This window comes from Manis javanica, chromosome 5 (genome assembly GCF_040802235.1).
Source record: "Manis javanica isolate MJ-LG chromosome 5, MJ_LKY, whole genome shotgun sequence".
Taxonomy (NCBI): domain Eukaryota; kingdom Metazoa; phylum Chordata; class Mammalia; order Pholidota; family Manidae; genus Manis; species Manis javanica.
Genome location: NC_133160.1, coordinates 24164995 through 24177830, shown reverse-complemented (window position 1 = coordinate 24177830; position 12836 = coordinate 24164995). Strand labels below are relative to the sequence as shown.

At 42.0% G+C, this 12836-nt stretch overlaps 2 protein-coding genes across 2 annotated transcripts in view; one reads left to right on the top strand and one right to left on the bottom strand.

The window, feature by feature from the left end:
• LOC140849706 (uncharacterized) overlaps positions 1–12836 on the top strand; it is a 48234-nt gene that overhangs the window by 11231 nt on the left and 24167 nt on the right.
• On the bottom strand, positions 1539–4961 carry LOC140849690 (uncharacterized). The gene is made up of 3 exons (XM_073238033.1): positions 4945–4961; positions 2898–3744; positions 1539–2809 (listed from the first exon to the last, which is right to left on the bottom strand). The coding sequence occupies exons 1-3, from the start codon at positions 4959–4961 to the stop codon at positions 2735–2737; spliced, it is 939 nt and encodes a 312-aa protein (XP_073094134.1). The 3' UTR covers positions 1539–2734.

Sequence of the window (12836 nt, the reverse complement as noted above, 5' to 3'; positions counted from 1 at the left end):
ATGGCAATACATTGAACATCCTTGTACGTAAATTTCTGTGCACTTGTGTGAGTGTGTCAGAAGGATGGACTCCTAGAAGCAGAATTGCTCATGAGACCGCATCTCTTTCAGTCCGAGAATTGGACCAAGGTAGATGAATCAGAGACCCACCTTTGACTGTGACTAGTCCCGTCAGGGCACAGATAGTTATTATTATTTTTCTATTGAATAGTTAATATACAATAGTGTATTGGTCTCAAGTATACAACAGTGATTTGACAGTTATCTGCATTATTAGATGCTCACCCCAACTAGTGCGGTTACTATCAGCATAGAAAGATGTTACAGGATTGTTGACTCTGGTTTCTAGGCTGAACTGCCATGCCTGTGACTAGTTTATATATGATTGAGATTTTGAGGGTACACACAGTTATTCGTTGAGCATTTGCCCCTTGCCAGGCACTGGAGAGGCACAGGTGAATGAGACGAAAGCCTGTGCCCTCCTGGAGCTGACCTTCTAGTCAGGGTGAGACAGATAATGAACCAGCCAGTAAAATAAGTGGGAGGTCATAGGGTGAGCGAGTACAATGGAGAACAAGAAAACTAGGAAGAGGTAGGGAGAATGGCATGGGAGGGGGAGAGGGTACTGCTGTTTAAATAGGGTGGTCAGGGTGGGCTTTACAGAGGAAGTGGCATTTGCACAGAGCGTGAAGCCTGCAGCTATCTGGAGGGACAGTGACCCAGGCACAGGGACCTTTAGGCACAAAGGCTCTCACAGGGAGCTTATTTGGGGTGTTCAAGAAATAGCCCTTCTCTCCTTCTTCCTCTAATTAAAAAGTGATATGTGTCCTTCATTCAAACTAAACAATTCCAGCCTCATAGGAATGTGTGAAGAGAAAGAATGGCTACCTCCCTCCTAAATCTCCAGAGGCAATTGCTGTTAAGACGTGTTCTCCTAGGCTTTTTTCTGGGCATGTGCAAGCACAGACATGTATGAATGCATATATGTACCTGTCGATATTTTTTCACTAAGTAATATCATATTATATATATTATTCAGCCACTTGCTCTTTTTCATCCAACACCTGATGGCATTTTTTTTTGCGGTGGTGTTTATGGACCCACAGCTTTTCTTTCAGTAGTTGCATAGTGTTCTGGTGTTTGCTATGCATAGTCTATTAAATAAATTATATTATTTTGTGACCTAAAAATGAATTATTTTATTTTATCTAGCCAGACTGCTGTTGCTGACGGGCGATTAGGTTTCTAGGTTTTGCCTTTGTAAGCAGTATTGCCATGAGCATCCTTGTTCATAAATTCTGGATCTCTTGTCTGTTTCCCAGGTATAAAACTGTAGGAGTAGAAATGCATTCTTGGGAAGTTTTTGATGTGTTGTGTCATATTTCAGTCTAATAATAATATAAACAACAGCTAATATTTATTGAGCTCTTCAGTTACATTATTATTTGTTATATATTCTATAATACATCTATTATTAATTATATCATTAAATCTGTGAAAAGTTTACATGAATTATTATTATTATTATTTTTTGAAAGGTAACATCAGTTTTATTATGGAAGCAGTTGCTTTGTTATAAATTCCATGTAAAACACTTGAATTCTAGGTCTTTCTCTTTAACACGATTTAGTTTCTTGTGATTTGGTCAGCATACCCATTTATCATTTCATTTGATATGCAAGCCAATGTGGAAATGAAGAAACAAAATTACCAACTAGTTCAGAGAGCTAAATTGAGTCCAGGATTGTGGCAAAGTCTGATTCAAAATTTTAATTTGTAATTTTAGCATGTGTCTGATGCAGTTTGGGGAGCATCAAACTAAATCTACAATCGCCAGAAGCGTTGTTACAGTTAAATGCACATTAACTAAAATGTGTACATTTTTAGTGTTCATGATAAATGCAGTTATGACCTTATTACACTTTTGGCATTCTTTAAGAAAGCACATTTAGCTTTAATATAGAAATGTTTAGGTTACACTTAACTTGTGCTCAGGTGGTAATAAAACATCTGTTCTTTCTGATCTCATACATTCTCTCCTCAGGTATGGCCCATCTCCTGTACACTTGGAGCGACCTTTGGCTACATGGCTGGCCTTATTATTTCGCCACTCTGGATATACTGGAATAGGAAGCAACTTACATACAAGAACAATTAATTGAAGCAAAGGGAGAAGATATTTCTTTGTGCAGATTCCATAAGGACTGTGCAGAGATGCATATGGTCTAAGCCAGACAGTTCCATTCACAGCACTGTTTTTTATGTAGTTACAGCATGATGTGATTGTAGCTTTTTAAACTATGAAACCCCTGAGAGATTGTACCTTCTAGTTGAAATAAAGTATTTATAATAGATTGTGGCTTCAGATGCTGTTTGCTGCTCTTGTACCTTTAAGAAACATTCTTAGTGAACTTGACAGAATTCTGAGGACAGGGTTGTGGGATTTTTTTCTTTCAAATTTTAAACTGCTTCATTCTCAGGGGTCTGGGTGTGGCATTTCATATGCTTTCTGAGAGAAACGGACAGTTCCTTGGCCACGGAAGATGTCTCACGTAATCAAACAACAGTTTATACATCTTGATCCTATTCTTTTTTTTACTGTGTGTTTCTTTGGGGTTAAAATGGCTATGATAGCCTCATCAGAAACAGTCTTCAATCCCTTCTGGGTTAAAGCTGAACATTCCACATAGCAGCATGCTCCTATCTCTTTTGCTAGTTTCTGTCCTTGTTCCACTCATACAGGTTTTTCTTTCATATCATTCAGTCTTGCTAAAGTTTTGGGGGTCATCTCGGAGATCAGTCTGAGTTCCTATTAATAAAAAGGGTACATTTGGTGTATATTCCTTAAGTTCTGGTACCCACTCCTCTTTCACATTTTGAAATGAGGCTGGATTTACCACAGAGAAGCATATAAGGAAGACATCAGTCATTGGATGAGATAAAGGCCTCAGACGATCATAGTCTTCCTGTCGGGCCGTGTCGTATGGTCCCAGGAGGTACTGCTTGCCCCCCACGGTGACGCTGACTGCGTAGTGGTCGAAGACGGTGGGCACGTACTCCTCCGGAAAGGCGTCGTTGGCATAGCTCATGAGTAGGCACGTCTTGCCCACCGCCCCGTCGCCGACCACCACGCACTTGAGCATCAGCGCGCCGGGCCCGTGAGCCATGCTGCGGCCCGCCGGCCTCCGGGCATGGTCCTCCCGGAGCCCCCGCTCCGGACCCGGGCTCAACCCCAGCCCTCCTGGGGGGTCCGCCGCCGCCGCTCCGCGCAGCACGGCCGTCCCCCTGGCCCCATGCAGCGGCTCCCCCGGCCCGAGAGGAGGGGGTGGCGGGCCCGGGGCGCTGCCTGCGCCTTGGTCCCTGCCTGGATCCCCGCCCGGACCCCGGTCGCCTTGCCCGCCTGCTGCTCCCGCCTCTCCGTGCCGGCGCCTTCTCCCCGGCCCGGCCTCCCCAGGAGGACCCGCTGGATCATAAGACTGTCTGGCCCCGGGGGAGACAGCAACTCTGGAGGGGGGAAACGGAGGGGAGGGGCCAGGCGCGGCTCTCTTCGCCCCGCGTCGGCCCAGGCCCCCTCCCGGTTGAGCCCGGGAGGAGGGCTGGCTGAGGCACCACCCCCGGTGCCGGCCGCCCGCCACGCGCCCCCGCCCGCCGGCCCCTGCGCCCCGCGCCGGTGCCCCGCCCGCAGCCGCCTCGGGGCCCTGCCTGCGCACCCTAGCTTGACTCCCTGCCCGGGAGGAGTCGTACCTGAATTATTTTTATTTTATCCCTAAAACAGTCCTGATAGGTATGTACTATTATTATTCCCATTTTATGGATAAGAAAACCGAGGCTCCACAAGGTGGAGTGACTGCCCAGAATTCTCACTGCCAGAAAATGGCTGAGCCAGGACCTGCTTTCAGAGCTGTTTGTTTTTAAAGTCTGAGTCCTTATCTCTTTGCACTGTCACTGTTGGGAATACCTTGGGCTTTTTATCTGACCAGATGTGTGTCATATGTTTTTGTAACATGAATCTTGATTGAATTTTTGACCGGTAAGTTATATGCAAAGGACTGAATGTCTGTTGGTGAGATTTCAGGCACTATGGTGGGGGTGTGGTGTGTGTGTGTGTGTGTGTGTGTGTGTGTGTGTGTGTGTGTGAGTCACTGTCTAATGGTGGCCCACTCTGGCTTCTCAGTTTTCTGCCTCCCACCCTACTACTCCTCAAGCAGCAAAGTCCTTTTCCTCTGGGGAGCTGGACAGTGGACACAGGGAAACTTCTCGGGATGGTGTCCTGGAGAGCGTCCCCAGCTCTTGAGTCACCCTTGGCCCCAGGCTTTCCTTAGTGGATGAGGGGGTGAGGTTGGGCTGGGGAAAGGACACTTCAGGGGGTCTTACCTGTCAGGCCTCTCCTCCCACCATTTCTGTCTGGCCATGTCAGAAGAGCATGGGTAAGACAGAAAGGACACTGGAAAGGAGGCAAGGACACGGATTCAGGCAAAGCTGTGTCCCTTACAGTGTGCAGGTGAAGCCCCAGTCCTCGGCTGCCTCCCTACGGGTGAAGGACAAATTGGTGGGGGTGGCAAATTGCTCTGAAAGCTATGAAGTCAAGCTCATGTGTAGGCTCAGCTTCTGAACGGGGTTCCAGGAAGACCGTTAGTCCCCTGTGGCTGAGAACCGTCTGGAACCACTGGGCTGAGTGAGGCTGGGATGCCCAACTTTGTTCAGGAGTTCTTTCCAAAATGGGCAGGGGGATATGTTTGAGGTGTTGGGGGCTGGGTGCAGAGTGCAGAAGGAATAGCGTTGGCTAGCTGCCTCCTGGCCGTGTGGGTCCTGCTCTGTCCTGTGCAGGGCCCAGCATCCTGTCGGTGCCCCTCTTCACTGTGCCCACTCCTGACCCTGGCTACACAGCCCTGACCATGTGGTGCCATGGCCCCTGGCCTTCTCCAGGCCTGCCACAGTCCCTACCGCTCATTCACCTTCATCCTGCTCTGGCTGTCCCAGGCTGGATCGGGAAGGGTTGTGAAGAAAGCCTTGGCTTCCCCCAGTTCAGAAATGGCACATGCCATCTGGAGATCTTCATGGCACATGCATCACTTAGGGGAATCCTGTACAGCTGTGAGGAATCACATTTTAGGAGAAATGATCTGGAGAATGCCGATGACAAAAATTTTCAAATTTCCTTAAAAAATGACAACTACTATAAAGAAGTAAATGTGTATCTCTGATATTTATTGTTATTTTCCTATATGCTGTACACACAGGTATAGTTTTGATTTCAACCCAAACTGGAAGCATTTGAGACCATACTCCAGCTGTTTGCTTTTTTCTTGTTTTAACCTAGTAATGTACCATGGAGTTTTCCTCTCAGTACAGGTGAATCAGCTTCATTCTTTTAATAGCTTGATACAGAAGGCCAATCTATGTGTTTTGGAGCCCATTTGGGAGGCAACCTTTATGAAAAATAACACAAAGTTATGAATAAGAAATGAGATGCAAACATGAGAACTTATTTAGAATGAGAAAAGAATGACAACAAATTTCAAAACCTACAAAGCTGACAGTTGTAACAATCACTGCGTGTTGCTATTCCTCCCAGGACCTTGGAAGGGCCTTGAACTTGACCTTGGCCTTGAACTTCACAGGAAAATCTGCCTATGTATTTCTGCAGTGTATTCCTTTGTGTTCACCGTAATTTAATTAGTGAATGCCCAATTGATAAACATTTAAGTCGTTCCTAGTTTTTGGCTATTTTAATCAGTGGTCCCTATCAGGACCCTTTATAGGTTTGTCTGTGCAGTAATGCAGGGTTTCTATTGTTGGGTCACCAAGTATGCACAGTGTACATTCTGGTTACCAAGCTGATTTGCTCTCCACAAGGACCGTGGGAATCTACACACTCTCCAACAGTGTGTGCGTCTGCCTCTGTCCTCATACAAAGCAGGTAATAAGCATTAGCCTTTTCTTAATTTCTGTCTGTCTGGTAGGTGGAAAATAGCACTGTTCTTTTACAGTTCTCTAGTTATTTGTGATACTGAGATTTTTGTATATTTGTTAGTCATTTCTGTTTTTTCAGTGCATTAAATTTCTAGGATATGTCTGCGTGTTGCTATTCCTCCCAGGACCTTGGAAGGGCCTTGAACTTGACCTTGGCCTTGAACTTCACAGGTAAATCTGCCTATGTATTTACATATCCTTTGCCCTTTTTTTAAAATTAATTTTTTGGAACTCTTTATATGCTTTGGAAATGAATCCTTTGCCTGTTGTATGTTACAGGTATTGTCATCTCATCTGACTTTGTGTTATGACCTAAGATTTAATTTTGATCTAGCTATGTTTTTTTTTTTTTTTTTGTGACAATAGAGAAAGGCATGGTATATCCCTAGATCTCAGAAAAGATTATGTTTTTTTATAACTGTTTCTAATATATATATTTAGTCAGCTTTTTGTCCCATCTAAGTAATTTTGTATATGTTGTGATGTATGAATCTAATTTTTTTTTTTTTTTCTTTTTTTTTCTTTTTTTTTTTTTTTTTGAGAGAGCATCTCTCATATTTATTGATCAAATGGTTGTTAACAACAATAAAATTCAGTATAGGGGGGTCAATGCTCAATGTACAATCATTAATCCATCTCAAGCCTAATTCTCGTCAGTCTCCAATCTTCTGAAGCATAACGAACAAGTTCTTACATGGTGAACGAATTCTTACAGAGTGAATAAATTCTTACATGGTGAACAGTACAAGGGCAGTCATCACAGAAACTTTCGGTTTTGATCATGCAATATGACCTATAAACCATCAGGTCAAATATGAATATTCATTTGATTTTTGTACTTGATTTATATGTTGATCCCACATTTCTCCTATTATTATTATTATTTTTATTTTTAATAAAATGCTGAAGTGGTAGGTAGATGCAAGATAAAGGTAGAAAACATAGTTTAGTGCTGTAAGAAGGCAAATGTAGATGATCAGATGATCAGGTGTGTGCCTATGGACTAAGTATTAATCCAGGCTAGACAAGGGCAGCAAAACATCCACGGATGCAGAAGATTTCTCTCAAAACAGGGGGGGTGAGGTTCTGAGCCTCACCTCTGTTGATCCCCAAATTCTCACCTGATGGCCCCCCTGCGACTGTGCCTGTCTTAGGTTGTTCCTCCCTTGAGGAATCTTACCCGTCTCTGGCTAACCAGTCATCTTCCGGGGCCATACAGGGAAATGTAAAGTTGGTAAGTGAGAGAGAAGCCATATTGTTTGCAAAGGTTAGCTTTTTACTTCTTTGCAGATTTATGCCCTGTGGCTTCTATGCCCAGCACTTGTCTCGAGGTATCTTTACCACCTGGAGGAATTATGATACTCGGTAAATTCGATATGAGGCACGAATTCTATTTAAAGTTTGTAATTAGGAAGGAAGAAGAAAAGCTATAGATGTAGCATATGAAGGAAACTTGGGAGGATTGATTATTTCTTTGACATATCTTCTTGTATAGTACCTTAAGTATGTATAGGTTTTAAACTACTAACTAATTTGCACACACATATTGACATAATAGGAATACGGTGACATAAACAAAGCAAATCTATAATTACCAGCCATCTCCAGTGAAGCCAAGAAAACCATTTAGGCACCCTAGGCATTTGTGAAAATTTATCTATGATATGATGGATATTTTCCAACTGTACTTGAACCATCAGACAAATTAAAGCAGCCCATTTCTGGGATCTGTTCACATCCCATATGTTCTTTTAACCATAGATAGTCTATAGTCATGAGATTTTGGGGTGCTACAACTTGCACCCCTCCCAACTCCTGGTTGAGTTCCAACAGACAGATCCGGTCAAATTCGTTGTCTCACTGTATGCACATGCCAGCCTAGACATCTCCCTCCTCCTTCTCATGGCAAGTCCAGGAGATGGTGGGCTGGATGCAGCCACAACCGCAGCATCGTCCGGATCCCTGTGGAGGCTTTTTGATGATCATCCCCCGGCACGAGTCCTCCAGAGAGTGCTGATGCCGGAAGCTCCTCCTCATATCGTATCTTAGTTCATTTTCTGGGTATCCAAGCTAGGCCTTGATCTTCTGCGTAGAAACAAACAGACCCTTTGCCCACACTTTGACATGCCCTCTATACCACTGTGCAGAACTCATTGGAGGTCAGCACACAGTAACTGCTTTTTTTTTTTTTTTTTAATTAAGAGAAAGGAATATTATCAGAAAAGAGTACCTCCATAGCTGATCATCTGACACCCTTTAAGTGATCAACATTAAGGATATTTAAAGCATGCGTTGATCTTTGATTTACCAATAGTTTTATCCTGTTAAGGAGTAATCCCCCTTTTCTTTCTTTCTTTCTTTTTTTTTTTTTTTTTAAATTTTTAATCTACACTTACCTGAAGAATACTATGTTTACTATGCTCTCCCCTATATCAGGTCCCCCCTAACAACCACATTACGGTTACTGTCCATCAGCTTAGCAAAATGTTGTAGAGTCACTACTTGTCCACTCTGTGTTGTGCAGCCCACCCCCCCCTTTCTCCCTCCCCCCCATGCATGCTAATCTTAATACCCCCCTTCTTCTTCCCCCCCCTTATCCCTCCCTGCCCACCCATCCTCCCCAGTTCCTTTCCCTTTGGTACCTGTTAGTCCATTTTTGGGTTCTGTAATTCTGCTGCTGTTTTGTTCCTTCAGTTTTTCCTTTGTTCCTATACTCCTCAGATGAGTGAAATCATTTGGTATTTCTCTTTCTCCGCTTGGCTTATTTCACTGAGCATAATACTCTCCAGCTCCATCCATGTTGCTGCAAATGGTTGGATTTTTCCACTTCTTATGGCTGAGTAGTATTCCATTGTGTATATGTACCACATCTTCTTTATCCATTCATCTACAGATGGACATTTAGGTTGCTTCCAATTCTTGGCTATTGTAAATAGTGCTGCGATAAACATAGGAGTGCATCTGTCTTTCTCAAACTTGATTGCTGCGTTCTTAGGGTAAATTCCTAGGAGTGGAATTCCTGGGTCAAATGGTAGGTCTGTTTTGAGCATTTTGATGCACCTCCATACTGCTTTCCACAATGGTTGAACTAATTTACATTCCCACCAGCAGTGTAGGAGGGTTCCCCTTTCTCCACAGCCTCGCCAACATTTGTTGTTGTTTGTCTTTTGGATGGCAGCTATCCTTACTGGTGTGAGGTGATACCTCATTGTAGTTTTAATTTGCATTTCTCTGATAATTAGCGATGTGGAGCATCTTTTCATGTGTCTCTTGGCCATCTGTATTTCTTTTTTGGAGAACTGTCTGTTCAGTTCCTCTGCCCATTTTTTAATTGGGTTATTTGTTTTTTGTTTGTTGAGGCGTGTGAGCTCTTTATATATTCTGGACGTCAAGCCTTTATCAGATCTGTCATTTTCAAATATATTCTCCCATACTGTAGGGTTCCTTTTTGTTCTATTGATGGTGTCTTTCGCTGTACAGAAGCTTTTCAGCTTAATGTAGTCCCACTTGCTCATTTTTGCTGTTGTTTTCCTTGCCCGGGGAGATATGTTCAAGAAGAGATCACTCATGTTTATGTCTAAGAGGTTTTTGCCTATGTTTTTTTCCAAGAGTTTAATGGTTTCGTGACTTACATTCAGGTCTTTGATCCATTTTGAGTTTACCTTTGTATATGGGGTTAGACAATGGTCCAGTTTCATTCTCCTACATGTAGCTGTCCAGTTTTGCCAGCACCATCTGTTGAAGAGACTGTCATTTTGCCATTGTATGTCCATGGCTCCTTTATCAAATATTAATTGACCATATATGTTTGGGTTAATTTCTGGGGTCTCTAATCTGTTCCACTGGTCTGTGGCTCTGTTCTTGTGCCAGTACCAAATTGTCTTGATTACTATGGCTTTGTAGTAGAGCTTGAAGTTGGGGAGTGAGATCCCCCCTACTTTATTCTTCTTTTTCAGGATTGCTTTGGCTATTCGGGGTCTTTGGTGTTTCCATATGAATTTTTGAATTATTTGTTCCAATTCATTGAAGAATGTTGCTGGTAATTTGAGAGGGATTGCATCAAATTTGTATATTGCTTTTGGCAGGATGGCCATTTTGACGATATTAATTCTTCCTAGCCATGAGCATGGGATGAGTTTCCATTTATTAGTGTCCCCTTTAATTTCTCTTAAGAGTGACTTGTAGTTTTCAGAGTATAAGTCTTTCACTTCCTTGGTTAGGTTTATTCCTAGGTATTTTATTCTTTTTGATGCAATGGTGAATGGAATTGTTTTCCTGATTTCTCTTTCTATTGATTCGTTGTTAGTGTATAGGAAAGCTACAGATTTCTGTGTGTTGATTTTGTATCCTGCAACTTTGCTGTATTCCGATATCAGTTCTAGTAGTTTTGGAGTGGAGTCTTTAGGGTTTTTTATGTACAGTATCATATCATCTGCAAATAGTGACAGTTTAACTTCTTCTTTACCAATCTGGATTCCTTGTATTTCTTTGTTTTGTCTGATTGCCGTGGCTAGGACCTCCAGTACTATGTTAAATAACAGTGGGGAGAGTGGGCATCCCTGTCTGGTTCCCGATCTCAGTGGAAATGCTTTCAGCTTCTCGCTGTTCAGTATAATGCTGGCTGTGGGTTTATCATATATGGCCTTTATTATGTTGAGGTACTTGCCCTCTATTCCCATTTTGCTGAGAGTTTTTATCATGAATGGATGTTGAATTTTGTCAAATGCTTTTTCAGCATCTATGGAGATGATCATGTGGTTTTTGTCTTTCTTTTTGTTGATGTGGTGGATGATGTTGATGGATTTTCGAATGTTGTACCATCCTTGCATCCCTGGGATGAACCCCACTTGGTCATGGTGTATGATCCTTTTGATATACTGTTGAATTCTGTTTGCTAATATTTTATTGAGTATTTTTGCATCTACGTTCATCAGGGATATTGGTCTGTAATTTTCTTTTTTGGTGGGGTCTTTGCCTGGTTTTGGTATTAGGGTGATGTTGGCTTCATAGAATGAGTTTGGGAGTATTCCCTCTTCTTCTATTTTGTGGAACACTTTAAGGAGAATGGGTATTATGTCTTCTCTGTGTGTCTGATAAAATTCCGAGGTAAATCCGTCCGGCCCCGGGGTTTTGTTCTTGGGTAGTTTTTTGATTACTGTTTCAATTTCTTTGCTTGTAATTGGTTTGTTTAACTTTTGTGTTTCTTCCTTGGTCAGTCTTGGGAGGTTGTATTTTTCTAGGAAGTTGTCCATTTCTTCTAGGTTTTCCAGCTTGTTGGCATATAGGTTTTCATAGTAGTCTTTAATAATTCTTTGTATTTCTGTGGAGTCTGTCGTGATTTTTCCATTCTCATTTCTGATTATGTTGATTTGTGTTGACTCTCTTTTTCTCTTAATAAGTTGGGCTAGAGGCTTATCTATTTTGTTTATTTTCTCAAAGAACCAGCTCTTGGTTTCGTTGATTTTTGCTATTGTTTTATTCTTCTCAATTTTGTTTATTTCTTCTCTGATCTTTATTATGTCCCTCCTTCTGCTGACTTTAGGCCTCATTTGTTCTTCTTTTTCCAGTTTTAATAATTGTGATGTTAGACTATTCATTTGGGATTGTTCTTCCTTCTTCAAGTGTGCCTGGATTGCTATATACTTTCCTCTTAAGACTGCTTTCGCTGCATCCCACAGAAGTTGGGGCTTAGTGTTGTTGTTGTCATTTGTTTCTATATATTCCTTGATCTCTATTTTGATTTGTTCATTGATCCATTGATTATTTAGTAGCATGTTGTTAAGCCTCCATGTGTTTGTGAGCCTTTTTGTTTTCTTTGTAGAATTTATTTCTACTTTCATACCTTTGTGGTCTGAAAAATTGGTTGGTAGAATTTCAATATTGTGGAATTTACTGAGGCTCTTTTTGTGAGCTAGTATGTGGTCTATTCTAGAGAATGTTCCATGTGCACTTGAGAAGAATGTATATCCTGTTGCTTTTGGATGTAAAGTTCTATAGATGTCTATTAGGTCCATCTGTTCTAGTGTGTTGTTCAGTGCCTGTGTGTCTTTACTTATTTTCTGCCCGGTGGATCTATCCTTTGGGGTGAGTGGTGTGTTGAAGTCTCCTACAATGAATGCATTGCAGTCTATTTCCCTCTTTAGTTCTGTTAGTATTTGCTTCACATATGCTGGTGCTCCTGTATTGGGTGCATATATATTTAGAATGGTTATATCCTCTTGTTGGACTAAGCCCTTTATCATTATGTAGTGGCCTTCTTTATCTCTTGTTACTTTCTTTGTTTTGAAGTCTATTTTGTCTGATATTAGTACTGCAACCCCTGCTTTCTTCTCACTGTTGTTTGCCTGAAATATGTTTTTCCATCCCTTGACTTTTAGTCTATGCTTATCTTTGGGTTTAAGGTGAGTTTCTTGTAAGCAGCATATAGATGGGTCTTGCTTTTTTATCCATTCTATTACTCTATGTCTTTTGATTGGTGCATTAAGTCCATTTACATTTAGGGTGACTATTGAAAGATATGTACTTATTGCCATTGCAGGCTTTAGATTCGTGGTTACCAAAGGTTCAAGGTTAGCTTCTTTAGTATCTTACTGCCTAACTTAGCTCGCTTATTGAGCTGTTATATACACTGTCTGGAGAGTCTTTTCTTCTCTCCCTTCTTATTCCTCCTCCTCCCTTCTTCATATGTTGTGTGTTTTGTTCTGTGCTCTTTTTAGGGGTGCTCCCATCTAGAGCAGTCCCTGTAGGATGCCCTGTAGAGGTGGTTTGTGGGAAGCAAATTCCCTCAGCTTTTGCTTGTCTGGGAATTGTTTGATCCCACCATCATATTTAAATGATAGTCGTGCTGGATACAGTATCCTTGG